The sequence below is a fragment of the Suillus subalutaceus genome, assembly GCF_016647625.1.
Source record: "Suillus subalutaceus strain FC151 chromosome Unknown DFJ58scaffold_41, whole genome shotgun sequence".
NCBI classification, from domain to species: Eukaryota; Fungi; Basidiomycota; class Agaricomycetes; order Boletales; family Suillaceae; genus Suillus; species Suillus subalutaceus.
The window spans coordinates 57,201-83,867 of NW_024540290.1; the positions used below are offsets into that span (position 1 = coordinate 57,201).

The window sequence follows — 26,667 nt, forward strand, 5'->3', positions numbered from 1 at the left end:
ACTCACAATTATGAGCTGTCGTCAGACCTTTGTTTTTCATTGGAAAAGGGTCATCTCTTTTCAGGTGCTGCATCATGACACACCTAGCCCGAACACACTAGACCTCAGTCGCAGTTAAGTAAATCACTTGCTGGCGCAGGAGACAGAAATTTGTCGACTATTACCGTACAGCCAGCAATCCGACTCGAACCGTCGTCCTTTTTTTTTCAGACTTCCATATTGTCACATTGCCACGCAGCCAACAGCCACAAGATAACAACAAGATACAAAACTAGACACCAAGAAGCTTTTGAAATATCATGCACGGACAGCAACGATAACAATATGAAAAACACGTATGCGGGGGTGAATAAAGATAGACAAAAAGATCCAACGTGAAAAATGTTGCGCAATCCTATACGTGAAAGATACAAGATACAAGAACACAAATTGTTCACGGTAGATAAGAATGCTGTAAGCAAAGAGGTCAAATAAGCCCATTGGCATTGAGGTCATCAAAGTTCATAATTTTTGTCGCCGCTCGTCCGCAATCGTCAACATGTTCACCAGGCTAGATTCAAAGACAGGTTTTGTCAAGATGCTGGTAGAAATTTAGTTGGATTTGAACGTTATGAACTGGGGGAGTCACATACTGGTCCACACCCGCCTCGGTGTATTCTTTCTGGTCATTGATGAGTGCATTACCTGCTTCAGCGTCAGAACACTTGAGGCACGATTCAACTGCAGTACTAACCGGTAATTCCAACGACAAAATCGGCCCTACCCATTTCTCGAAGTTTGGAGATCACCTCCAAACCTGACATAACGGGCATCTGATTGTCAAGAAAGACGGCATCATATGCACAACCATTCTCTGTCCCTCCCCCATTCTGATCCTTTTCACTGTCATGACTAGGGTCGAAGACCCTGTCATCTTCGACTTTTGATGTTCCTGGACCGCTGATTATCATCTCCAACGCGATCCCACCATTTTCAGCGGTTGAGACGTTGCATCCTAATCTCGTCAGCATTCGAGACATGACGGTACGAGTGAGGCGGTCATCGTCAACGACTAAAACAATTATAGGTGGGTTAAAGCCGGCCGTGGACCCCTTGCGGCTCAAGGGAAACGGTAGGGACCCCCGATAATTGGGAAAATAGTGACGGCCTTCGAACTGGTGAATCTGGGAGAGTCGACATAGATGAAATAGCTGGAAGTGGAGTGGCATCATCAAGACTCTTCAGCGAATCCGCAACGACCGTAGGTGAGCTGTCAATTGAGGAGTTTCCCATTCGAGAGAACATCACGGGACTACCCAGGTTCTCGCCAAACTCATCGACAGGTGGAGTGGGAAGTGGAGGGCCAAGCTGGGTGCCCAACTTGGACGAGGGTTCGCTGGTAGTCCGGGCGGACCCGTGGGTTTCAGAGCCGTCAACTGTATTTGGTAAATTCAACTGCACTAGCCCCCCTAAAATCGGATGTTTGCTTTACACGACAAATTCAGAGTATGCATAATGCTGACCTTTGTCCATCATGGTCTGCATAATGTTCGTCGAGACTACCTGCGTTGGGGCACCGGTTGTGAGTAGATCTACTGATAGTGGCCCTGCTAGCTCAAAAGTGCGCTGCTTCTCGCGCAGAGTCGACTCCGCGTCTGGTTCATCGACAACTTTAACTCCGACTCCCAGCGCTATTGCAAAACATGTGAACAAAAAATTAAACATCAGTCTGTACAATCTAGATAACTTACGTAGCTCAACCCAAAACGTCGACCCATGACCGACTTTAGAACGCAGACCCAGCCGACCGCCGCTGAGCCTCACGATCTGGCGGACGAGAGCCAGGCCGAGACCAGTGCCCTTTCCGCCTTGTTGTCTACCTTGCTCTGTCTGATTAAATGCAGCTAAAAAAAGTGAGCGTCTCGCAACGAATTCAAGAGACGATCACTCACAAAATAGCTTGCCCTGCGCCATTTCGCTGCGCGGAATTCCGTGTCCGGTATCGCTAACTTCAATCCGCACAACGATTTGCTTCAGTGGGCCCTTATTTTTTGAGGATTCCATGCCTTGTCCCCCGCTCGTCGTTGGTTCACGTAGGGGATCGGAATCATCAGCAGGAGCGCAGAGTACCTCCTCTATCATGTCTTCGCCCATATCAATCTTTGGCCTTGAATTGACGGAAGGTTCTAGCGCAGGATGTGCGGGAAATATCAGGCGCGTTGAACATTTTATTCTTCCTCCCACAGGGGTAAATTTACAGGCGTTGCTGAAAATGAAATGTCCCAGATAGTCTTGATGGCGTATAGATAGATGCGGACCTTGCGAGATTATTGATGATCTGTCGCAGCCTAGTAGCATCCCCGAGAACGATACCGTCTTCCTTGTTGTTCAGATCCTCCTCGGATTCTGCCAAATTGTCGCCTGCGGCCTCGTAAGCGGCTTGTCGCGCAACTTTGTCGATGGTCTCGTCAAGACAAGTCACGAGTTCAAGGTTGCGGGCATCTGTTGCCATGCGCAGTGGAATGAACAACGAGCGCATAACAGCATGGAATTTGTAAGGTTTGTACAAGATCTCGAATAGACCGCTATCCATGCGATTGCTGGGAGCGGTGTCAGACACGATTCCTAGAAGCGAGAGAGCTACTCAAACAAGTCAAGCATGTCGTTGAGAACTACTGAGCAATTAGTTAGCTGCAGAAGATGAATGAAGATGGACTTGCCTTTGGACATCATGACCAAGCTGCCCCCTAATGCCATGAATTCTATTTCTTGCGCTTTAGACACGGCACACGATGCCTCCATATTCTGCACGGCAAGAACTAGACGCTCGATTAGCACCAGTTACACACCTGTACCTGATAGCACCTACGAGCTGTGTTCAAGGGCACTCGGACCTGTAAATTTCCGGTGAGTCAGGCAAGGGCAAGAAGGTACTGTACTTATCATGGAAGACATATCTGACGACAATAGGCAGTCAGCAAATATACAGGCATGCGAGCATAATGCGCACGACGTAAGCCTCCTCTTAGAGTCCGCTTCTTTTCGCTCGTTAATTTGAGCCTTCTGGGTAGCCTTGAACTGTGTTTTGAGTTGCTCTCGGAGAATAAAGAGACGCCGTTCGGACTGTGAGGGTGAGAATAAAAAAAACAGGGACACTTGTTTCCACTTACATTCTCGTGCATGTAGTGAACAAACAAGAGGAATGTGTGATACAGGAGAAAATTAAGCATGTCTGGAATTTTTGGTGAGCTAGCTGAGCAAGATTATATACATTCAACGTACGCTTGGTCCATATTGGCTTATATGGCAAGATAAGAGTACTTGAGCTATGAGAAATCAGTATAGGCCTCGCAACACATGAACTCGTGCACATCTCACATGATCAAAAAAGTCAGTGCCCCCACCATAGCAGCGACTCTATCCATCCTCATCCCGAACAATGCTATAGTTTGTAATGCAGAGGTATAGCTAGAAGCAAAGATGAGTGGTTTTGAGCTCGAAGACCGGTTAACGCACTAGAATGTTCCGAGGAAATCCTTTGTTCCGCATGTATTATCTGCACTATAATATCCACATACATATCTTTACCCAGTATCAGAGTCCCAGTAACGGGCATAACCCTAAGGCGTACATTGTCACGATCTCATACAAACACCTCGAGGGAAGTCAAAACTGTTCTACTTGCAAACTACATATATGTGACGCTCACCATGACCATGTTGAGATCATTAAAAGTAACTGGTAAGGTATTGGGCGGTCGAGTGGGAAATCGAATGTGACCAAGAAGAGGAGAGGAATGGTATGCGCAGGTATAAACTACAACATATGAACACTGCTAATGCACGCAAACTAAATTTGTACTCACACCCCATATCCATGATTTATCGAGTATGGTAATAGGCGTGGCAATTGTTGCTGCTCCGATGACCCAGTTGGCGATGAAAAATATGGCCGACCAAACTGCTAATAGCTGAGCAAAGCGTCAGTTACGTAGCAGGGAAGTTCAGAAGGCACAGCACCTTTCTAATACACCAACGCTCCCCTTGATATCGTTCTTCCGTCTTTTCATCGTTAAAACGAACATGAAAGAATCTATGCACTGCTGGCCAAACCTCCCAGCGGAGAAGAACGAGAAATTGACGAAAGAAGCCACCATCATCTAGGAATGCGGCACTTTCATGGCCGACGCCTGTACCAGTCCCTGTACCGACGTGAGCCACGTAGCTATCCCCTGAATTATCCAGAGCGTATTCCGAGTGGTCTGGCGAGTTCCTCATATCCTCTGTCCAATTTCGGTCCACGACAATTTCGTCGACTTCATCAACGTCGGTACCAACCTCTGTTCTTAGCCGAACTTGGCCGCTATCACGAATACTGTCCACGAGGGTGGAGGATAGGGAGGGGGACTCAGTGCCCATGCGCTTCATGAAGCATTCCAAATACACGCGGAGACCGCGCGCGCGCGCTCTTTTTGTTTTTTGGCCGCCTGGATCCGCAGTACTAGGCTGTGTACCCGTGACAGGAAGTGGCAAGCCCGGGAAGTCCTCCGAGTCCGGCTGATAGGTAAAGGGAGTAGACGCCGTATGGCCTATATTTGCCTCAGCAAGCTGACGTTGAGTACCATCATTGAACTTGGACATTGCTGCAAGGCAACCGGCCGAGCAACATGTGGAGGGTGTATATGAGGTCTAACGTGGCGATCTAATGAATAGCCGGGAAAGTGTAACTGTGGATAAGAAACGACACACAATTGCATCATGAGCTTACTATCTCCCCATAGAATCCGCATTCAAGGCCCGCTCGGATGCTTAAGCCTTCTTCTTCTTTGGAGTCATCGTGGAAAGTCAATGTATGTACTGCATCAGTAGACAAGCGCGCATGGGGTATGATAAAATTGACAATGCTGGCGCAGCGGGGAATTCGCTGTAATCATTGGTTGCGAATGCATCATTCAGCTCACGGAAGGTTCCTGAAGATGTGTTGCAAATGACAAGCTACATACTTTCTCGGTATAACGGATCCAAGAGGTAGGTCGATATGCACAGCTAGCGGAAAGCCTAGGTACTTACGGCCAGGTACGGCATGTGAACTGAAATGGAAACAAATGTCCAGCTCCGACATAGGCTGCCACACTATCGACATGTCCACGTCGCAATAATCAGACATTGGTTTCACTTTTATTCTCGTGAAAATATTCAATAAAATAAAGGCTGAAATTTAACATACATGGTAGTGGGCTTGTGCACTGATTATTAGTGTTTTGTGTGAGCCGGCGGGAATATTCGCGCCCATCGGAGTTTGATTACCATGCAGGCTTCTGCCTTTCGTGGATCACACCTTCTCCACCTCGTTTCCTTCGTTGTACAGCTCATCCTATCCACACAACAACACAATAAACAGCCGAGGTGAGTCAAAATTTTACGGTGTTGGACTTAATTAAGGTCAAAGAGTTTGTTTTGATCCCCTGCAGATTTTTCTTGCAACCTTTTCCGACAAGCGCTTATGGCAGCCCAGGTCACCCTGAAAAGCGGGGAGAAGGTCAAAGTCAACGGTAAAAATCCAACTCCTTTCTGTATCTTCTTCTGACATCATTTTGACTTGATTTATGAAGACCATGTATATTGCTCTCCACCATGGTCTGTTCGAGATGGTACCCCATACTCCGTAGCTCGTATCATGGAATTCCTGCCACCGGAAGGGGCAGGCAAAGGCAAAGGGAAGGGAAAGGAAATATATACCCGCGTTCGATTGGCTTGGTATTATCGTCCAAGCGACGTCAGTGATCGTCCGGTCGCGGATTCTCGCCTCCTTCTCGCCGCCATATATTCAGAGATCTGCGACATAAACCAACTTCGCTCCCGGTGCCACGTTTTGCATAGGGATAAAATAACCGACCTAGCTGGATGGAAAAAACGCCCTGACAGATTTTATTTCAATCGTCTTTTTGATCCTTATATCAAGAAGGAGTTTGATGTTATTCAAGCGACTGACGTTCGGAATTGTACGTACAACTTCTCGTTACCTCCACCGTTTCGAGTCAACATTTTCCTGCAGTGCCCGATAACATCAGACAGGTTTTGATTTCAAGATATGAATATATAGTAGCCGAGAAAGACGTGGTTCCCGACCTCACCGACACTCTGCGGTTGTGTGCGACCTGCAGTGAATGGTGTGCAAAGTACGTTGTTGATGGAGGGAATATTTCTATTTTATGCATATTCTAACATTATAACACTAGTCCTGACACAGTAGGGTGTGATAGATGCAAAAATTTCTTCCACATGAGCTGCGTACAACCTCCACTTCTGGCAAAGCCATCACGTGGCTACGGATGGACATGCGCCCCTTGCTCTAAGCGTCATGAAGAAGAGGTAGATAAACATGACGTCCGACATCCGACCCCCATTATGAAGCCAAAGTCTAATGCGCCTGCTCCACGAGGTCGAGGACGCCCACGTAAAGACAGGAGCCTTGCGGAAAAGGAAGAAAACGTCGATATCAAGTACTTTAAAATGTGGCCGTTTCGGTACTTTGGGTAAGTGTATGCGCCTGATCGCATCCCTATCTCGATAGGTATTTAAGAGCGAAAGCTGACCGCCCATATTCCCATGAAGGCAATACACAGTGGCAGAAGACACTCTTGGTAAGTGCGGGTTTGACAAGGAATGTGTGAAGCTTAGTACATCTGGACAACAGATCCTGACGATCTCATCTTCCCTCGATCCGCTACCCGCGTTGGCCCTAAATATCAAGCTACTGTTCCGACTACGCTTGATGTGCCCTCGCCTTCAGGTAGGGTTTTTCTCCTCTTAGCCCGTGACGCTGCTCAAGGCAACTTAGATCCGGAACAACGGGGCGGAGACTATACCGTCGAAGTTCTGAGTGCGATCAACACCTTGACAGATGAAGAAAGTACGTATTTTTAGCCTTCCCTAGGCTTAGGTAAACAACTTTGCTTACTCATTTTGCAGTCGTCGAAAGTAGGTGCTTTATGACCTTGGGTGACCAGGTTGTCTAAAACAAAGATTTCAGTGGAAGCATGGAAGGTGGTGTTGAGCAGAAATCAGGAAAAATTGCACAGTGTCGACTGGCTGACCGAGGCCCTCAGGCGGTTTTCTCAGGCACATTTGTTGAATCGTGGCTGGTCCACTGTTGATATGAGTGTTATTCCCACCCGTCCAGAGAAGGTAATGTCCCAGACGACAATTAGTGGATTTTTTTTAGTGAGAAAATCTGACTGGTTCGATAGTGGAAGAAGGGTGAAACGAGGCATACCGACCGGGAGTGGACCGCAGATGAGGTGACTGCTTTTGAGGATGGCATTTTCCTCTACGGCGCTGAGCTTCGGGCGGTACATGACGAAATCGGTACCCGTTCCATGGCCGAGGTTGTGCGGTTTTACGGGCACTGGAAAAAGTAGGCATGGATTATCTTCTTTGATTTTTATCTTATTATTTTTTCCTGTCCAGCTCGAGACTAAAGGAAGAGAATGCACAAATTAGAGCTGCGAGACTCAAGGCCAAAGACCAGGGAAAAGATGAGGTGCCCTCCGCCACTGCTATCGTTGCCGATCAATTCTCCGACGACGAAGGTTCAATTATGCTTGGGTTGTCCAAACACAACAATAGTTGTGGCGCATGCCGTACTCGTGAATCTGAGAATTGGTGGAGGGCCCCCAAGGGCCTTGCCACCGATATTCTCTGCGATACTTGTGGGACAAACTGGCGTAAATATGCGGACCTTAATTTCCGTACAGTTCGTGAGGATGCTGTACCGTCCAGCAAGAAGGGCTCGGATAAACGTGAAGGGACACCCCTAAATGGACCTAGTACGAAGCGCGTGAAGGTAAAGCGAACACACCCTGATATTTCAATTATTTATTTTCGTTTTCTCTCAGACCTCAACATCGGCCTCCGTCAATGCGACACCTCCCCCTAATGCTCCAACGGCCCCACAACTGCGCTGCCTGGCATGCCAGAAGAATGGTCCAGTGGGTAAGGTGCTGAGGTGCAACCAGTGCCAATTCCGAGTGCACGCAGGTGAGGTCGCTGATCTACTCACGTCATACACCAATTCAACACCACAAATATCTAGCATCATGCGGCGTCCACATGGACAAGAGCGTCGTTGATTCGTGGATGTGTGACATTTGCCAGAACGAGGAAACCCTGGAATCATCTATGGTAAATCGACAAAAAATCGGTTTGTTCTAGCCGTATGATAATAACATGTATTATCTAGCACACTGACTGTTTGTTGTGCCCACGGCGCAAATCCAAGAAGAAGGCTCAATTTCCCAATGCTGATTCGTTCTTACGTGCTTCCAAGCCTACAGAAGGGCAAGGGTGGGCACATGTACTGTGTGCTGTCTTTACTCCAGAGATCAGCTTCTCGGATGTGTCGCAACTCCGGCTCGTTGAGGGCATTAGCACCATACCCAAACAGAGATGGGCATCTGTAAGGACGCATCCGTTTCCTTTATTCTTGTTTAGCTGACACGGATCACCAGAAATGTACTCTATGCGGCGAAACCAGCGGTGCAGTTATCCGATGCAGTGACTGTGTACGGGAATATCATTCATCTTGTGCTTGGAGGAAAGGTCACCATTTTGGCTTCGAGATTCAGCCGGTACGGTTTTTTCGTTTTTTTCGTCGTTTTGCATCATAGGATAATTATTGCAGGTGCGTCATCCACGTCGGGATGGTATAATTACCACCTTCAAGGGTGAGACTGGCAACATGGTTCCTGTCGTATATTGCCAGGAACATGAGAACAGCAAACGGGAACTATACGATGTGTGTGAAACGGATGAGACTGGAGAGGTGAGGGATCAAAATGTTTCATCTGTTAGGATTGCTGACGCCTGTACGGCAGACTGCTCTGCAAGTTTACTGCCGGATCTATAAACAGGCGCCGGTAACTCAGGCGCATGCTCTACTTCGGAAGGCTAGGAGACTCGACCAGACCTTGAATATCCGCACGGACGGCACTTCGTCGGTTGATGTTTCGGCTGAGCCTGTGCTCCAATGTGATATGTGCTCTACACAATATTCCCCTGCATTCTATCCGAGCGAACATTACTCGGGTCGTTGGCGGTGCCACAAATGCCACTTTGAGCACCGAAATGGGGTCGGTGCTGGTCATTCTCCTGATGGTAGTCTTTCTCCCCTTGATGACACAATGGATGGTTAGATACGGATATTTTGGAATACCCCGTTGTATTTTGTACAGTACATTTGTCGTTCAAGAAAGAAACATTAATGTTGAGAGTTAGTTGTTGTTGAGTTATGTAATCGGGATTGTCGGTACTATTTGTCACACGTTGTGGGACCAAGTTGTGTTGTTCTGCCTAGTATTTCGCTCCGTCGCCGAGCGGCTCAGTACCTGCCACGCACTGAATCGCCGACTCTACTCGGGGCTACTCGAGGCTACTCCTTTCATTCTCTTGGATGCCTGGTGTCGTTGTTCTTCCTCCATCACATAGTCTCGTAGGGTTCGGTCCAGACACTCACAGCGGAGCACACTTGCCTCGACCTATCAATCCTCTCTTGAATTCTCCAACTATGCACAATGGCTCTTCATCTTCAGTATCTGTTCTGGAGATCAAGGAACATGCTAAAAGTACTGCGGAACGCAGTAAAGGTTTTAGTGCCAAATCACTCATTGGGTCGGCCCGTTCCCAGATGCAGCTGGCTCAGTCGAGGGACGCCGCTCGGGACCCAAAGGCAGCTCTACATGCCCTCTACGTCGCAGCTAACCTTGTCACGACTTATATGAACCACCCCAGTTACGCCGCAGACAGGACTAAAGGGAACCCAATTCACCATGAGTTCCTACAGTTCTTCCAGGTTCGCACTATGTCTTTTCGTGTAGAGTACTGTCCAATGATATTATCCACAGGAAAACAGTGCTTCTCTGAACCGTATCAAAACCCTCGAGGCGGAAATTGATCTTGAGAGATCGACTACAACGTGAGTGCTAGCGTCCAACAGATTGACCTTCGTATATATTGATTCTTCTTTTTTTCCATAGTGTCTCACCTCATCAGGGAGAATTATCCAGTATAACGTCGCTCGCGGATCGGATGAAGATGCTTAGTCAAAATGGATTCGTCGACACTACGACGAAACGTTATTCACGGGAAATCCCCCCCTGGGACTCCCCCTCCCCTGTACCTGCCAGATTTAGCTCCGCTCTAATCGACCGTCACCCTCGTCGTCCTCTACTGCTGTTCTCAGCACCGCATCATCTGCATCAAACTCTACAGCACCTTCACCATACGCAGTCGTCCCACCGTCGTCATTGGGCCCACCGTCACCGACGTCTACCGAATCGTCAGAGACGGGCCTTGATCAAGTTGCGTTCGGTGCTGCTGAAGTCGCTGGAGTCAATGAAGTAGAGGAACGAAATGCAGAGAAGGATATGGGAGGTACACCAACATTCGAACCAGCTTCGCGCCCCTGGAAACCTACAATAAATGGCGCGCTGTCTGGCATACCCTCATCGCCTGAGCGCCGGTTTCCGGAATTGCTGATCGACCCTTCAGGGTGAGCATTCATTCTTCCAGCCTGCGTCCAGTATTGATATTTCGGTACTAGGAGAACATTTGAATCATCTGAGCGCCCCTGGAAACCTACGATAAATGGCGCGCTATCTGGCATACCCTCATCACCTGAGCGCCGGTTTCCGGAATTGCCGAACGATTCCCCAGGGTAAGCTAAACTTTTTCCACCCTGCATCCAGTATTAATGTTCCGATACTAGGCTATTGCTTAAGTCCCACGATTCAGAAACATTAAGTGACACTCCCCGCTTCCATAAGCCGCGCGAACATTCTTACACACATCCCGTCATCCATATCATACAGCTATAGTCGTCCTGATAGTGTACGTGGCACTTGCCCTGATTTGATTACACGTTGCTCATTGTCCCACAGACGCCCCGCACACCTCCCGTAATACCCCATTCTCTCACAAACAGTTCTGCACCGATACAATACCCCTCCTTCTCAACCACAAGTACTTCCTCTGCTTCCAGGTCAGGGGCCACGTCCTTAATCTCTCGGCCCCCAGCGATTCCACCGCAGGCGAGCATCAACCACTCTCCACTTGTCCGGAGGCGAAGCGACTACGTCGAACAAGGTAGTGCTAGTGCGTCGTTTAGCGCCCGCCTCCCCATCGATTACCCCGATCTACCTCATTCTCACATTATTCGCCCTCCCCCTCCGGTCGCTTCCTCCTCGTTCCAGCGGCATCATTCGCACTCGCAGTCATATTCCGTTAGTACACTTAAGGAGCCTCCCAAGCCGCCTACAATAGCCTCTACTTATCCCGTGACATACTGGTCTGACATGCAAATTGTCACGGTTGGCCTCAAGAATTTGGGAAATACATGTTACATGAATGCTACAATTCAGTGTCTCAGTGCCACGGTGCCATTTGCGAGATTCTTCACTGGTATGAATGTCAAAATCCACACCCAAATGGAGGGCTTACGAGAGATGACTCTGATATAGAAGGCCGGTGGAAGAAGGCTGTCAACTGCGATCAACCCCATGGGAACGAAGGGGCGCCTCGCATCGGCATTTGCACACATTCTCTACGAAATGTCGCACTCTGAACTTCCGCATCTGATCCCCGCTTCGTTCAGGGTAAGTTTACTATTTTCATTGGTACACAACTGACTTCGTCGGCAAGAAATCAATCTGCACACATGCTCCTCAATTCTCGGGATCTGACCAGCATGACTCGCAAGAATTCCTCACCTTCTTACTCGATGGTCTCCACGAGGACCTCAACCGTGTCCTTAATAAACCATCCAATGGAACGACGCCAGAACGCGAGGCCGAACTGGAGCGGCTTCCTCAGGCGATTGCCAGTGCACAGGAATGGGAGATTTATCGGATGCGGAATGATTCACTTATTGTAGATTTCTTCCAAGGACAATTCAAGAATCGGCTGGTGTGTTTGACATGTCGTAAGGTGGGTTTGGATCTTTCATGGACGTTCTCAAATACTTGACAATGCCTGCAAATATCATGCAGACATCGACAACGTATAATTCCTTCATGTACCTTTCGCTTCCCGTGCCTTCCGTGAAGGGCCCGTCCAAGACATCCCTGCAGTTGTGCCTAGATGCTTTTGTCAAAGAAGAAGTGCTTTCAGGAACGGAGGCTTGGTATGGTGTCGCGCAATTTTATGGCATTGTTCTCATGTCATTACTAGGCACTGTCCGTATTGCAAAACTTTGCGTAACGCCACCAAACAGCTCTCAGTTATCACGCCTTCCGCCAATCCTGCTTATTCACCTGAAGCGCTTCTCGCACAAAGGGGTATTCACAGACAAGATCGAAACCGTCGTCGACTTTCCTCTCAAGGGTCTGGATTTGACGAATTACATGCCTCCAGCTCTACCCCCTGGGATGTGTAATTCAACGAATGGTATTGGCGGTGATGATCCGCGAGTGCAGACGCCACCATACAAATACGATCTATACGGCGTGACGAATCATTTTGGAAATCTAAGCAACGGACATTGTGAGCTTTTCCGTTGTTGCTATGTTGCCTTTTTGTCAACAACGTGTCCAGATACCGCTTTTATCGCATCTCGTGGAGGATGGGTTTATTGTGACGACAGTCGGGTCACGCCGACTGACGCCAAGGATATAGTGGTAAGCTTTTTGATTCGCCCGTCAGACTCAACTCTGATGATTTTCTTAGGGACGCCCAGCATACGTGTTGTACTACAAGAGAACCGAATCATAGATCAAATCACTATTTAAGATGCTTATTTGGATGTTTATTTCCTCGAATCAAATCAAACTTACATCACTATACCTGTTGTCATCCCCTGTAGCTCGCCTGCCGACGTGTCGTTGCTTATTATTTGCTTCTCTTCACGGAATTTACGTAGTCTACATACTCTCACATCGATAATGACATTTACTCTCGACTACATCGATCTATCATGGACACCACGCGCATCGTGTAGTGTATACCTGCTGTTAATGGGGCCTGGTAATAGCTGGGGATTAATTAAGTCGAGAAACGCATCGTAGGAGGATGGATACAATATTGAAGTCGATATCTTGTTAACGAACACATACCATAGGTTCAAGGAATAACGACTGACTTCCTTCTATTGGTCTTTCCTACGGGAGAAAAACGATCTGCCATGATCCTGTAGTCAGACGAGGATTTCATCGCGGTACGTAAAGCCAGGCCCTCGACTTAATTCAGTGGGTGAGTGTTGGGTGAGTGAGGTCGTCGAAAACTCAGTCAAGAATGGATCCTGTTGCATGTTAGTTTCAGAAAGAACGGAAAAAAGGACTGACAAGCGGATATGACGAGTCTATGGGGAAAGACACGCAGAAAATATGAAGTCAATGAAACTTTGAGCTTCGCAAATTTCGAGTGTAATACAGGTGACAAGTTTCCGTGACTCTGGATTAAAGCCTGGTCTCCAGTCCTTAAGGCCTTATGAACTGGGGGAGATGAACCTGATGAATGTCACATATTTTGCTCTGTCACGCGTTAACATTGATTACACGTGACCGAGTCGCGTCAGAAATAGTTCAACATCGACGACGCCGACACCGACGACAACGACAACAACCAACAATCCATCACCACGACAGACGATGGCCGTCACACCACGAAAGCTGGTGCACTGGACTCTTGATGTCTCTGTCTCTGACTTTGGATCACCATGCTCGGAAGCAACATCCTCCGATTCCGTCGCGTCAACATCCAGTCTGGAATACATTAACTCTCAGCTTGTAGCACATGGATTCACTCATTCACCTGGGCTCTCCTTTGAAGGACTCTCAAATTCTGACACCGATCAGCTGGCAAAGTGTTTGCTTGCTATGCTAAGCCAAAGAGTGGTGCGTGAGCGCAGTCATGTAATACCGCGAGTGACACCAGTCTCATTCAAGACTTTCCTTTGAAATATTAGAATGATATATCTCGCGCTGAAGATCTATCGACCAGTTTACGCACCCTTTCTTATGACCACGAGCGGCTCACGGGGATGCATCGCTCAGCCACTGAGAAGGCAGCTAATGCAGAGCGCGAAATGAACGTTTACAAGTCACGAATTGCGTGAGCAATTGGTTGGTTTTATCGAAAATTTAATCTAAATTATGTGGCAGAACGGCCTCCAAAACCTTGGCAGCTTCGGAATCAGCCCATAAGCAAACCTCGGCTGAACTTCAGCGGACCCGCTCGTCGTTAATCGCTCTCCGGGCGACTCACTCAGCAGAAATCAAAAAGAAAGAGAAAGAAGTCGAGCGCGTTATCGAGAAATGGTCAAAGCTTTCCGACACGCAGACTAAGCTATCGACTTTATCCTCAGGATTGACTTTTCGATGCGGCAATGCCGACGTGGTGAGCGGGTCCGAAACCCTCGGCAAGGGGAAGGGATACCTTGAGATTGCTCTTGAGCAAGCCGAATCTGCTCGTGCTTCACTAGCTGATGAAACGTTGGTGTTACAGCGGCTTGTTGTAAATGTCGCAAACCGACTGCAGTCCGTACTGCACGAACTGCGATGCTTGGTTTCACCTTGTAATGAAGAGGTGTGACTACAGCTTCGAGCACAGACCAGCCTGCTAACCTGTCCGTAGCCTGCAATAATAACGCACAGCGTATTGTTCCCTTTAGCACATTCTAACGCTGCCAATGAGAAGCTTTCTACTCTCTTCTCCTCGGCGCACAGCGTCCTCGATGTCATTTCAGAACGACTGTCACAGCGAGCTGCCGCACCACCAGCACCAGACTACACCAAGGCCCCGGATGCTCTGGAAAATAAACGATTACAAGGAATCGTTGACGGGTTGCGCTCAGAACTTGGTACGTCTCTAGATGCCATCGGATTTCGTTGCGTATACCTAACAAGTCTTCCGAACAGATGAGGCTAAGAAACTCCATGAGAGGCAAGTTGTAGAGACTCAGGCCCTCTTAATGCAAATTGCATCCCAAACATCATCTACGGAATGCGATTCCAAGGGACGAAAGCGTCGAGCTCATGACACAGCCAGAGCGAGACTTTGCTGCTGAGCGCCTTGAGCGAATGAAGACTGAACTTGATGAGGAGCGGACAAAGTTTACCGATGCTGCTGTCAAACTTGGCAAGGAGAAAGCCGCTCTGGAGGTAAAAATCCAACACTTGGGTCTAGCGCATTACTGATGATCGCACTCAGACTGAGCGCATCCAATTCCTTGAGGAGAAGCGTTCCTGGCATGTCGAGCAGATGCTCTCCCATCTCCCACCGACGCCTGCCACATCTTCCCAACCTGCGCCTCGACCGCCTCAGGCTCATAAGATCAAGTCGCCCCGAAAGTCGCCTATGAAGCCCAAGGTCGTCGGCAAGGTGGCAAGTAGAAAGACCCGAGTGTCTCGACGCTCCTCGTCATTCCCAATCCCACCACCAAATAAAGTGGAGCCTGCATACGAGACGGAGGTAATTCCTATCGCTATCCCACCGGCTGCCTTCGAGGCAGTTGGACAAAAAGTCGACCTTGGCGCAGTCTATTTTACCCTCAGCGTTCGTGCTCCCTCCGCGTTCACCCCGGACATCCTTACCCCCTGTAGAGGCATTCCTTCCTCCAGTCATAACCACACATCAGACAACATCAGGAGGGAAATCGTACACGTCCACTGACGCCGAGTCAGGTTTCGCTTCGAACACTGACACTTCGTTAGAACACACGTCGGCCCCTGCTCAGGCACTGGCTGCAATACCGAAAATTATCCTCCCGTCACCTAAAACACCCCCTGCTCCTGTTGTGAATACACGCCGCCCATTCCCACTTGCGAAGCCACTCGCACCACACATGTCGCATGCTTACTCGCCTGCCAAACCGAGTCCACTCTCCCGCATTCTCATGCTTGCGAACTCTCCTGACAGCGTGGACGGGGCATCAGAAGAGAGCGGAGACTCTCCGACATCTGTTGTTTCCCCGCCCGTTGCTACAAAGAAGACATTCCTAAGCGGATCAGAGTCAGATGATAGTCCTTTGAGGGAGAAGAAAACCGAGCCGAATGTTGTTCCTCTACCTCCCTTAAAGAACATGCTACCCCCCGAATCGAAGCCCTTTTCGACGAAGGAGAAGGGAAAGACCAAAGCGGAGCTTATCGTACCTGGAAAGCTGAAGCCAGAGAAAGAAAACCGCGACAAGGTCTTCCGAAAACCATCTCCTTCGTTGCCTCCTGCTCCTCAACCAAAGCTGAAGGTTAGCAGCTTAGCTACAAGCAAGCCTGCACCAAAACTGCCTTCCGGAAAGGGTGGTGCGAGGAGGGTATTAATTGGAAGTGCCGAAGCCGCTCCCTTGCCTGGATGGCGAGGATGAGAGAGCGGGTGACTGATAGTCTTTTGTGGTTGACTTGCATGCTCCTACACACGTCCGTGATTTTTTTCCTTCCATATCATTATGATACACCTACGGTTTTCATTGTAAACATTAACACTTGCAGCTACAACAACGTTTCATAAGAGGAAGTATCAAGACAGAAACCTACTGCCAGAGTCAAAGGAATGCCTTACAGCGAGGGATGATGAAGTTCTTCTCCCTGAGGGGCCGTCACTGATTGAACCATCAGGCGGCCGGCCGATCACAAGGTGTTATCTCCTCCGGATTGATATCAACATGCTCAATAGGCGGCCGGGCCCGATTGTCCTTGTGACATTCGTATCGTTATTCAGAACTTTGTCGAATGATAGAGTATAAGCAAGAAATAAAGCCGAGGCTTCGGATCCTAAAAACTTGTCTTGACTCGGTACCAGTGGAATTTAAACGGCAGCCTCAGACCGGCGGAAGTCATGGCACCCGCGGCGACCAAACACCGATGAGTATTTTCCCTCCAAGAGGTAGTCGGCTGAACTTCTCCAAGCGCAGTCTCCACGTGTCTGCACCGAGTTATGAACGTTCTAGATATCATATAATCGAGGTCTGCAGCTTTGGCAAATAATATACTGAAGCACGCGACGGGAGTGGGGTGATTTCCACTGAATCGATTTTATGGAATTGTTCTCATTGATTGATTCTACGTATGTAAAATCATTACAACCTACACCATAACGAGCATGCACTATCTAGATAATCTAAAGTCACCTACAGTAACCAAACGGGTATAATCATGTGTCGATATTTTCCTACCCCATTGTCTTACCTTTGCTCGACAACTAAACGGATCTGCAAGTTGCGCTGAATCGTTGGACAGTTTAATTGAAGCAGGTACGATGAAACGATCAACTATGTATATGAGACCTTGTCTGAGCATGAAATCGACAAAGGTTGACAGATCCTTGGATCTCAATTGAAAGATCGAGTTATTAGGGCCCATCATGATAAACGTAGTGTGCATTTTAATGAACGAATCGTCATCAACAACCGTTGGGCTGCAACGACAAGTATTGCGCGTTTTTGCAGTCTGCTTTACACACATGTGCATTTGGTAACCTTCCTTGAGAAATCGCTGCGGAGGCCGTAGCTCTGGTAGGCTAGTGAGTCACGACAATACCGTGACGGTACAGAGCCATGGTCCACTGGAGATAATCAATATCGACCTGAAGAACTTCAATGATTCGTCCTAGATCGGACACCGTCCACCTGTCCTATTGATACTTGCGATCATCTGCATTGAATAAAGTTGGCATGAGTACCGTAAATTAAGACCTTTGCCAGTTCACAAATTTGACATTCGAAATCCCAGCAGTAACATTAGTACACATCATCGTGACCACTGCTGGACCAGCACCCACGATAAACCCATTAACATGGTTTCTATATTTTAGGAGGCCAATGACAAACAGGAGCATCTTGAGAGCCTCGGACACGTTTGCCAGACAGATGAACAATTATTCAATCAAAGTAGACCCAGAGGCAAGCACGACTCACCGGGCGGCCCGGGACTCCGAAGCGCAGCTGTACCGAGATCACGTAGTGGCCGGCGGCATACGGACCTACAATGTGCACAATATCACGGTCAATCCTTGGCCCCGTAATGACATCCGAGTCCAGCAATCCGTAAGTTCTGATGGCGGTTAAAACAAACGTTATGTAAATGTCGTACCATGATATCGTAGTAGTGGTCAGCCAATGAGAATTCGTTTCTCGTTATCAGATGGCGGAGAGTAAGTTGTTTTACATACAGCATCTCTGCCCCTTACGGAAGCCCAGGCCCATGACCAACTATATCCAGTCATTATAATTGACAAGCTTGTAGTACATGATGCATGATGAGCCATTGAACCAACCTCACACTCGTACATGCTTTTGGTGTCTATTGGTGATATACTACAGAGATACCTATGAAACAAGATGAATCGTCATATGAAACGCGATGCTGTACGGTAGCGCATTACTCCCCCGGGTTCAAGTTTTTCCTATCAGGAAGGAACCGAAGTACTTATCCATGCTCTCTAGTGCAGTGGATGGTGCGATCATACCGACATAACCGTCAGGCCGAACAACTACCATCGTTATCTCCTTTTCATCGATACCGAATCTCGAATACGCGCCTCCACCCAAGCGGCCTGTCACATCCGTGTCGTCGATCAAGACCCTGCGTGATCATACGTCGGTATTGCGGGACAGTAGGAAGTACGACAACTCACTTAGACCAGTGTGACCTGAACACCGGAGGAAGGTCGAGGAAATTCACATCATCCTTGTGACCAGCAGCTATCGGAATAATGTCGAACACAGACTGTGTCTTGCCCTGGTCAGAGTAGCCGTACTTCTGCAGGAAACTTGTGGGGAGTTGCAACTCCTCAGCGAGCCTTCGAACATTCGCGAGCTGCTCGGACGTCAAAAGACCAACGAAAAGAAGAAGCTTGAAGCGAGTGTCCGCGGGAAGCATGTCTTGAATATCAACAGGACGAGCGTCCGCTGCACGGACAAATATTTGCGGCAGCATCCGCTCGCCAATGATGATCTCTGGCGCGCAACTTTGATGAATAGTATCGACAATTGCTGAAGGCGAGTAATGGACACCGATACCGCTGCTGAAGCCACCGGAAGCCTGGAAAGCCCTGAGAAGCGTAATTCAGACACCGTTGTAAAACGCCATTGAGACAACTCAACCTCAAGAATTGTTCATGGGTAACACCCTCTTGGTTCTCCGACGTCCTGGGTTTGCCAGAAAATAGAGCGGAGAACTCGCGATCGAAATCAATGAGAGCTTGAGCATATTTCCGGCGCTCGAACTCGTACTGAGAGGTGATAAGTCCTTGACATGAACAAGTGACACGCGAACATACAGTTTTCAAAAGGGAAATATCCGCCCTACCCCGCAGGACTTGTGCCAGCTTCCACGCTGTTTGCAAAGACTCTGAGAAATACACTGCCTGAAATAGGAAAACCCGTACCAAGGTTATGGGTGTCGTTCATGCTCGCATTCATACCCTGCCCTGCAACGCAATCAGACTCGTATATCTTCTTGGACCATCTCGTTGCTCACCTGCTTTCGGAGAGTGCGTATGACAAGCGTCACCAGCGATGAAGACACGCTCGTGTTTAGAGAAATTAGAGGCTACACGTTGACCAACTGGAGTGACAACCGTTTAACTTTGCAATCTCAATGATAGGAGTGTAGCACCCTTACTGATGTAGATTGAACACCAGTCCACTTCTTTTGGTTGGTTGACTACATACGGGTGGAATGTTTTGCGAGCAGTCTGTTCAGAAAGGTATTAGTAGTCTTTTGAGGCGATCAAATCGGTGCATACGTTGATGAGGTTCTCAGCGGTCACCTTGCGCTTGTCGATTCGTCCTGTCTCAGGATCCATGACATCTTTGTCCGCCATTTGCAGGTAGAACCGGACTTTGTCTCCTTCGCGGGGTATGATCATACATGAGCCATTGAGGGAGTGGATTGCGGCACGATTGCGGATGTCTGGGAAGTCAGTATCAGGAACGAAGTCGATCACACCCCATATGTATTCTGAAATAAACACCACACATTAGAATATCACGTGTTAGATTGGCTACCAAAATTGACCTGTTTGTTCTCCATCCATCGAAAAACCCAGGTTTTTCCGAACCCACGAATGTGCACCTGAGTAACAGGTACCATCAGTTCTACAGGAGCGTTCGAGGTGTTGCATGTCTCACCGTCTGCACCGAGGACGAACTTCGCGTGAACGATTTCCTGTTCTGGAGTAGCGTCCGAGTCCGAAGAGGGTATGTGGTCCAATACCACCTGTGCTAATGTGTCAAAAGTAGCGTCTTGTTGGGATTAGAATTTTGAGCACCTTTACAGGGTATGCGGATGGGTCCAGAAGCTCCTCAGGATCCTCTGAAATTTCTAGGGAAGAAGGTGCCATCGGACGATCAACTGATACTCCTTGGGACTTCATGGACTCGATGAACAGTGATTCAATTGACCCTTGATCGATCGTGATCTACCCGACAATAAGAATCAGATATGAACGAGCCGAATGATAAAACATACCTTGAAGGGATAGCGGGCCGATGGAGCTGTCACGTCTGGAGCTCGGCCAGTGCGCTGCGAGCATTGTTTGAACGAATAGCGACAGAGCGGTCAAAAAAAACATACTTCGATGCCGCCATCAGGGCCAGGGTTGTAAAAGGCCTGCACAAACATTACTACCCAGAATCTGAATCAACTGGAAGTCTGAGACTTACACACAAATACATCTGAGCGCCGTCCTTCAATAAAGAATCTGCCAAACCATAACTCTGGAGGAATTGGATATCACTCTTCTTCTATTGCAAACGTTGGGACATACTTGAAGAACTTCGATCGTCCTAGGCTGTATGCCATCGGCTTGCCCAGCGGCCACACCAACCGGCCTGCGTCGACGTGAGCCATCCATCTTCACCCAAGACTCCAAACAACATACCTGTTGTCTATGATCCTAAAGTCCACTCCAGCGCCCGCTAGTGCATTGGCACACATGAGCCCAGATGGACCTGCACCGATGATGAGCACATCAACTCGACTTTCCTTGACCATGACGATAGGGATAGTATAGGAATGATATATCGGTACTTTGGGATAAGGGCTTATATATACTATCACGCGTTTACGCCACTGTTCTGTTAACAAGGACCCGCCCGAACAGAGTTGATAATTATTCGCTTCGCACTCATTCGAAAGCTGTCAGGCTGTGAGATCTGTTGTATGCTTGTACGGTATTCGACACTTATAAATGGTACGATAACAAATACTTAGATCCGAGCAAGATGGATGGCCTGAGGGTTAGAAAAGTTCTAGCCATGATACATAATTAATATCCCCAGACAGATTTATGAATCTATTCTTTGAAGTGAATATGTCCCCGCGGACTCTTATTTCACAAGTCTTGTCAAAATAAACCTCGTCCCTCGAGGTTGAGGATGTGTTTTGAGACTGCAAGTGTTAAGTACAAGTCCCGTTTAGGACAGGTTTAGCAGTTTGGGTCCCAAACGACAGGTGCACGGCCATGTACGCACATTCCCAGGCTCTTTCCCACCTTATGTCTCGACATCGCCGCGACTCATCTGAAAATGGTCAGAAAGTCTCGGAATCCGAATTTCCGGCAGTCTCCGTCCGGCTGTCCGGGGTCTGTTCAGTTTCACTATGATACAATCAGCTCGTTTTTATGTCTTGTTACACTCTCAAACACATTCAACTAGCACAGTCATTACTGAATGTCAAGTTGACATTCAGTAATGACTGTGCTAGTGATATCCCAACCTGGATCGTAGCTTTTGCACAGCTGCAAATGGCTTGGGCTTTCACTCGCCATCATCCCCTATCAACACTACCACATGCTTGCATCATCATGCCACACCAGGGTCTGCCGCGTTGCTAACCCCCCTCATTCATGTCCTCAACACATGCACTCCTGTGTCAGCGTTTGACCATCAAGCCCTAGGATGACACGGAAAACGCTCAAGCTCGTCTGGAATGAATGTCCAGATTCCAAACTATTACATGTAGTCTTGTTAATATAGTATATTAGTGCCCCTCCACATATGAATTAATGTTTATATAACAGTTGGGTGAACTGGACAGATCCTCTGAGATGGACCCTGAAATTCTAATTCCCAGATGCCCTCTACAGGGTATGTCCGCCGAGCCTGTGGAAACTTTGCAAGGGGTCAACTTCCCAGAAAAAGGTGCTTCCCTGGCGATCACCTTCTTTGGAAAAACAATCTGAGGAGGATTCAGGCCCCTGAATATAGGTGGGCATGCGATTTTCTAGCATTTGAGGATGAAGATCGCAAGATTTCTTCTCTACATAGCCCTATAGAGTTTTGCCAGTTCTGCGATATCGTCCCTCGACACTCGAAACAGAGGCTGGGAAGTCTAAAAAGCCCGCTTCACTCTATGACCGTCGGATGCTTAAACTTAAGTTTAAACACCCGCAGCAATATTTGCATGATTGAGGTGACATGTGTAGATTTCAAACCAAAAGTATGTTTCCAATGCGTCCGATGGTGGCTCTATAGTAGTACAGCAAGATGGTAGTACAGCAAGACCTTTGATGTGTGAAGAATGAATATGGTGTTATCATGAAGCAATATATAAAACAAATTTGTCGTGAAAACTAAGCGGAAATCTTCATGAAAGAGGCGAAATACGCGTCGAGCTCTTCGACGTGATCCAGGGGCGCGATGGCTCCAACATAGCCATCAGGGCGAACAGCAACCACTGCGCCCTCAGGACCTATACCATAATACGAGTAACCTGTCCCCCCAAAGCTACCGGACATATCGATGTCATCGACAAACACCCTAACAACACCTCAATCAATGACATCACATGACACAAATTAAGCACTCACTTCGACCAATGAGAGCGAAGAAGTGTTGGGAACTGCAAGAAATCAAATCCATCCTTCCGGCCTTTGCTGATTGTGATGATGTCAAACCGTGAGTTTTCAGAGCTCTTGCCAGGTGTTGTGTAACGGTTTAGGAAGCTCTCGGGTGTCTGCAAGTTAGCAACCATTGACTTGACACTCGCTTGTTGACGTGGGTCACTGTAGTCACCAGTAAAGACGAGCAGTTTGAAGCGGAAGTCCGAGGGAAGAAGGTCCTGGATCTCAAAGGGCCATGCGTCTGCTGCGCGGATGAATTTGTATGGTGGGAAACGTTCGCCAATCACTAGACCACTAGCCAGCTCTTGATTTCTGTCAAGTACTGCAACCGATGGGTCATAATGTACCCCAATGCCACTGGTGAAGCCTCCGAACTTTTGGAATGTCCTACAACCCCGCGGCATTAGTAACAAGGCAACACTGTTGGCAAAATAATCTCACTTCATGAAATGTTCTGGGGCAACCCCATCGCTGTTCTCCTCGGTCAAAGGCTTCCCAGAAAAAAGCGTGGAAAACATTTTATCAAATGCGATCAGGTCCAATGCGTATTTACGGCGCTCTGATTCGTACTAATGGCGATATGTGAGCAAGTGGTCAAATGGGTGCAAAAGAGCTTACTGTTGACAAAAGGGACGAATCTGCCCAACCACGAACCACTAGGGCAATTTTCCAAGCTGAAAAGGCTCATTGGCTTCAACTGACGCTGCGGGAAAAAGAATACGTACCTAGATTGTGGGCATCGTTCATACTTGCATTCATTCCTTGCCCTGAGAATTCCATTGTAAGCAGACTGATGGGGAAGCGCCAGATTTAAAACACTTGCCTGCTTTGGGAGAGTGTGTGTGGCAAGCATCGCCGGCGATAAGTACTCGATTTTCGACAGAAAATCTTGAGGCCACTCGTTGCCCGACTTGAGCGAATGTCAAAACAAACATTTCATAGCAAGCGGGTCAGATGCATACTGATATATAGTGTCCACCACAAAATCCCAGTCGTCGGGTTAAGACTGTAAGGGTAAAGCGATCTTCGTGCAACCTGAGGGGGATATTAACGACCGCTGATCCATTAAACGGATATCGCTTACTCTGAGCAGCTCCTCTGGACCTATTCTCTCCTTATCTACTCTACCTGTCGCTGGATCGATGACATCTTTGTCCTCCAGTTGCATATATATGCGAAGACGATCTTGTTCTCGAGGTACGAGAAGAGCTGAGCCATGGTTGGAATGCACAAGGCTCTTATTCCTAACATCCGGGAAGTTGGTGTCAGGCACCATGTCCAAGACACCCCAGATGAATTCTATCAATCGAGATTGAGCTTGCTGAGAACTTTGACTGATATAGATACTCACCAGATTGTTCTCCCTCCATCGCAATATCTAATTGTTTGCGGACCCATGAGTGAGCGCCTATAGGGGAAAATGATTAAGTTGGCCAGATGGATATATTCGGAACACACCATCAGCCCCAACAACAAATTTAGCATGTACAATCTCTTCTTGTGGTTGACCCTCAGGAACGTCTAGTCTTTGGAGCGCAACGCGGACAGGATGCGATGCAGGATCTGCCAGCTCATTTTCATCCTTGGAGATATATAGCGAAGTTGGTATCGTTGACCGCTCCACCTCAACGCCGAGCGCGCTCATGGAATCTAGGAAAATGGCTTCAATACCTCCTTGATGAAGTGCAACCTTCATTTCGATCAGCTTCTATAATTTGTCTATTTGAATAATGAGCACACCTCGAATGGGTATCTTGCAGATGGAGCTGTCACATCTGGTGCTCGGCTGGTAAGCTGATGGCCGACATTTATCAAATATTCCTCGTCAATCACGAAAAGTTACGAACCTCGATACCTCCGGACGCGGAAGGGTTATAGAAGGCCTGAGAGATAATGAGTTATATACTCGGTGAGCCCCTGTTGAAGGACATACTGCTTGATGGACTTGAGCAGACTCCTTTAGAAGGCGCTCTCCAATGCCATAGCTCTGTTATGGAGCCTTAGTCAGTCGGCATTGAGTAAAGAAGTATTTTCACCTGGAAAACTTCAATGGTACGAGGTGAAATCCCATCAGCCTGACCAGCGGCAATTTTAGCAGCCCTGACGGAAAATCAAGTAAGCAGGAATGCTAGCCACCAACCAACATACCTTTTATCAACGATCCGAACATTTACTCTCGCATTTGCCAGAGCGTTCGCACACATGAGCCCAGCGGGGCCAGCCCCAATAATGAGGACATCGACTTCAGAGTATGGTACCACGGAGACAGGCATTGCAAATAACTTGACAATGGAGGAAAATGCAGAGCGTCTTTATACAGGGGATACAGGTGCGAGAATCCCTATCCTTAAGAGAGCATTCTTAAGAAGCAGGGCGCTGGCACGTGGACCTCACGGGGGAGTAAGCGATGTAGCACCAATGGAAGTGCTAAATCAGCTACTGGCTCCAATCAAGACTAGACCTGCACTCACCAGAGCCATACCAAAGGCCCGGAAATTATGCGATCCGTATCCACAATGCCCAGAGAGTTCGTGAGAGCAGATGACTGCAAATGGCGGATATAAATATAACCTATCTCACAGTAGCGGTGGGCATGGGTCAACCCCCATCTACGGAATCTCCGGATAAGAGTATGTGGCGGGCGATTTCGGCCTCCTGCAAATGACAATATACCCGTTACCCGGAAACATTTAGGATGAATCAATCGAGGATTCCTTAAACGTGCAGTCGTTCACGATGGATTGGACGAGTACTTGAAAGGGAAGCCGACGCCCCGCGCTGTGATGTGGTTGATTGTTGAATTTCCACTAGCGACGAGCAAAGGAGCTAGTCGAGCTGGCAAAAAATCTTCAACTGAGTTTTTGGTGAGGCCTCGCCCCTTCGGGTGTTCACGACCAAGTCTTCATCGACATAGTAGCCAATCACCGGTCCGGCCGACCTTGCCACAGGTCATGGACAAACAGAGAAATTCCAATGGAAGATAACGAGACCTGGCTCGAGTGAAACTGTGAGAAACACTGGCATGCATGCATAGACGTTTATGATCACATGCAGAAGGTTAAATCTAAAATGCATATGGTGTGAGCTGAGCCGCATTCAATATGGGTACCACAATCCAAGTGATAAAATAAAGGATGTATCTTTTTTCGCATATCAACGCTCTTCCACTGCGCAATCCCCTTCGACGTGTTTCCACTAGAACCTGCAATAAACTTGCCAGGGCCCCGAGCACTACCACAAGGACTAGCTGCGGTTGCCAGCAGCCGCGTCAGAAGAGTTATACAAAGGTCTCTGAGAACGGGCTACCTAGATAAGTCCGTGTCGGTCTTGTGTGGAAATCAGCTTGAAAATTTATCCGCAATCCGCGCTAGGTTCGATATAATTCAGCGAAAGGAACGGTAAGCATTGTTGGTTCTCGACTCTCGAGCACAGTAGAAGAGCTCAAGACGCACTAGGAGTGCATGTGCGGTGCTTGCCACAAAAACCTTCGTCGTATGACACTGAGTGTCAAGTGAATATTGATTAATCTGATTGTTGCCTTGCGGAGGTCATGTTGAATGGGAGATAATCTGTCAGTCACCTGATATGAACATCATGTGTAATCACGTGAGATAAAAGAACATCGTAGATCTAGCAATTGCAGAAATCCAAAGCACCAGCCAATTGCCTGTATATTGGAGCAAAGTTACAAGTTCGCAACGCCAACCCCTAGTTCTCGAACGTTGGCAGTGAATCTGACCAATATTTGTCGACTACAGTGACGTCACTCTCTGGTGATGACTAAGCCGCCTAAACCCTCGACTGCTCGTGATTCGATAGCAATAACTATTTTACCTTAAAGGCCCCACGATACGCTGCA

General features: G+C 48.0%; 6 protein-coding genes across 6 annotated transcripts; 3 read left to right on the plus strand and 3 right to left on the minus strand.

Annotated features, from left to right (window-relative positions):
• Positions 1-501: 501 nt before the first annotated feature.
• DFJ58DRAFT_840619 (Tco5, signal transduction HAMP domain histidine kinase) lies at positions 502-4,619 on the minus strand (the record flags this gene model as incomplete). The annotated part of the gene is made up of 17 exons (XM_041392629.1): positions 502-550; positions 633-684; positions 734-1,163; positions 1,240-1,415; positions 1,503-1,670; positions 1,731-1,883; positions 1,932-2,146; positions 2,298-2,619; positions 2,914-2,936; positions 2,990-3,102; positions 3,150-3,232; positions 3,262-3,305; positions 3,358-3,447; positions 3,496-3,540; positions 3,689-3,795; positions 3,845-3,949; positions 3,999-4,619. The coding sequence occupies 17 exons, from the start codon at positions 4,617-4,619 to the stop codon at positions 502-504; spliced, it is 2,796 nt and encodes a 931-aa protein (XP_041244817.1).
• Positions 4,620-5,311: 692 nt separating this feature from the next.
• Positions 5,312-9,265, plus strand: DFJ58DRAFT_745049 (PHD-zinc-finger like domain-containing protein). Its single transcript, XM_041387365.1, has 18 exons — positions 5,312-5,384; positions 5,430-5,530; positions 5,591-5,980; positions 6,034-6,157; positions 6,218-6,514; positions 6,594-6,622; positions 6,676-6,771; positions 6,820-6,891; positions 6,951-6,959; positions 7,012-7,166; positions 7,229-7,395; positions 7,449-7,824; positions 7,877-8,018; positions 8,074-8,162; positions 8,221-8,436; positions 8,489-8,608; positions 8,662-8,802; positions 8,855-9,265. The coding sequence occupies exons 2-18, from the start codon at positions 5,482-5,484 to the stop codon at positions 9,170-9,172; spliced, it is 2,790 nt and encodes a 929-aa protein (XP_041244818.1). The 5' UTR covers positions 5,312-5,384; positions 5,430-5,481; the 3' UTR covers positions 9,173-9,265.
• A 164-nt stretch (positions 9,266-9,429) lies between these two features.
• DFJ58DRAFT_726903 (uncharacterized protein) lies at positions 9,430-12,743 on the plus strand (the record flags this gene model as incomplete). The annotated part of the gene is made up of 12 exons (XM_041385416.1): positions 9,430-9,828; positions 9,881-9,951; positions 10,013-10,185; positions 10,248-10,527; positions 10,579-10,692; positions 10,847-10,865; positions 10,916-11,443; positions 11,495-11,629; positions 11,676-11,960; positions 12,023-12,515; positions 12,567-12,649; positions 12,699-12,743. The coding sequence occupies 12 exons, from the start codon at positions 9,430-9,432 to the stop codon at positions 12,741-12,743; spliced, it is 2,625 nt and encodes an 874-aa protein (XP_041244819.1).
• An 822-nt stretch (positions 12,744-13,565) lies between these two features.
• DFJ58DRAFT_783321 (Afadin and alpha-actinin-binding-domain-containing protein) lies at positions 13,566-16,702 on the plus strand. Its single transcript, XM_041389887.1, has 10 exons — positions 13,566-13,864; positions 13,936-14,081; positions 14,132-14,555; positions 14,604-14,829; positions 14,888-14,995; positions 15,018-15,130; positions 15,180-15,479; positions 15,508-16,372; positions 16,423-16,453; positions 16,524-16,702. Exons 1-8 carry the CDS (start codon positions 13,619-13,621, stop codon positions 16,327-16,329), a joined length of 2,385 nt encoding a protein of 794 aa, XP_041244820.1. The 5' UTR covers positions 13,566-13,618; the 3' UTR covers positions 16,330-16,372; positions 16,423-16,453; positions 16,524-16,702.
• A 1,462-nt stretch (positions 16,703-18,164) lies between these two features.
• DFJ58DRAFT_783323 (FAD binding domain-containing protein) lies at positions 18,165-21,413 on the minus strand. Its single transcript, XM_041389888.1, has 16 exons — positions 20,847-21,413; positions 20,733-20,796; positions 20,629-20,682; positions 20,540-20,575; positions 20,435-20,488; positions 20,235-20,384; positions 20,095-20,182; positions 19,982-20,038; positions 19,710-19,924; positions 19,586-19,658; positions 19,442-19,528; positions 19,350-19,391; positions 19,242-19,297; positions 19,066-19,193; positions 18,597-19,013; positions 18,165-18,544 (listed from the first exon to the last, which is right to left on the minus strand). The coding sequence occupies exons 1-16, from the start codon at positions 20,957-20,959 to the stop codon at positions 18,355-18,357; spliced, it is 1,824 nt and encodes a 607-aa protein (XP_041244821.1). The 5' UTR covers positions 20,960-21,413; the 3' UTR covers positions 18,165-18,354.
• A 1,010-nt stretch (positions 21,414-22,423) lies between these two features.
• On the minus strand, positions 22,424-25,411 carry DFJ58DRAFT_913473 (FAD binding domain-containing protein). The gene is made up of 16 exons (XM_041395329.1): positions 25,391-25,411; positions 24,957-25,335; positions 24,845-24,908; positions 24,742-24,795; positions 24,656-24,691; positions 24,549-24,602; positions 24,267-24,498; positions 24,160-24,216; positions 23,893-24,107; positions 23,771-23,843; positions 23,632-23,718; positions 23,534-23,575; positions 23,427-23,482; positions 23,250-23,377; positions 22,776-23,195; positions 22,424-22,725 (listed from the first exon to the last, which is right to left on the minus strand). The coding sequence occupies exons 2-16, from the start codon at positions 25,079-25,081 to the stop codon at positions 22,539-22,541; spliced, it is 1,830 nt and encodes a 609-aa protein (XP_041244822.1). The 5' UTR covers positions 25,082-25,335; positions 25,391-25,411; the 3' UTR covers positions 22,424-22,538.
• Positions 25,412-26,667: the final 1,256 nt, after the last annotated feature.

Excerpts from the sequence above, each read along its gene's own strand:
- DFJ58DRAFT_745049 (XM_041387365.1), top strand. The coding sequence starts at position 5,482 with ATGGCAGCCCAGGTCACCCTGAAAAGCGGGGAGAAGGTCAAAGTCAAC. Across the intron at positions 6,623-6,675 it reads AGTGGCAGAAGACACTCTTG|ATCCTGACGATCTCATCTTC; the intron begins GTAAGTGCGGGT and ends TCTGGACAACAG. Across the intron at positions 8,019-8,073 it reads CCAATTCCGAGTGCACGCAG|CATCATGCGGCGTCCACATG; the intron begins GTGAGGTCGCTG and ends ACAAATATCTAG.
- DFJ58DRAFT_783321 (XM_041389887.1), top strand. The coding sequence starts at position 13,619 with ATGGCCGTCACACCACGAAAGCTGGTGCACTGGACTCTTGATGTCTCT. Across the intron at positions 13,865-13,935 it reads CTATGCTAAGCCAAAGAGTG|AATGATATATCTCGCGCTGA; the intron begins GTGCGTGAGCGC and ends TTGAAATATTAG. Across the intron at positions 14,830-14,887 it reads CGGGTTGCGCTCAGAACTTG|ATGAGGCTAAGAAACTCCAT; the intron begins GTACGTCTCTAG and ends TCTTCCGAACAG.
- DFJ58DRAFT_783323 (XM_041389888.1), bottom strand. The coding sequence starts at position 20,959 with ATGGTCAAGGAAAGTCGAGTTGATGTGCTCATCATCGGTGCAGGTCCA. Across the intron at positions 19,298-19,349 it reads GAACGACACCCATAACCTTG|CGTGGAAGCTGGCACAAGTC; the intron begins GTACGGGTTTTC and ends CTTTGCAAACAG. Across the intron at positions 18,545-18,596 it reads TTCAGGTCACACTGGTCTAA|GGTCTTGATCGACGACACGG; the intron begins GTGAGTTGTCGT and ends ATGATCACGCAG.
- DFJ58DRAFT_913473 (XM_041395329.1), bottom strand. The coding sequence starts at position 25,081 with ATGCCTGTCTCCGTGGTACCATACTCTGAAGTCGATGTCCTCATTATT. Across the intron at positions 24,692-24,741 it reads CTGCTCAAGTCCATCAAGCA|GCCTTCTATAACCCTTCCGC; the intron begins GTATGTCCTTCA and ends ATTATCTCTCAG. Across the intron at positions 23,719-23,770 it reads GTGGTGGACACTATATATCA|TCGGGCAACGAGTGGCCTCA; the intron begins GTATGCATCTGA and ends CATTCGCTCAAG.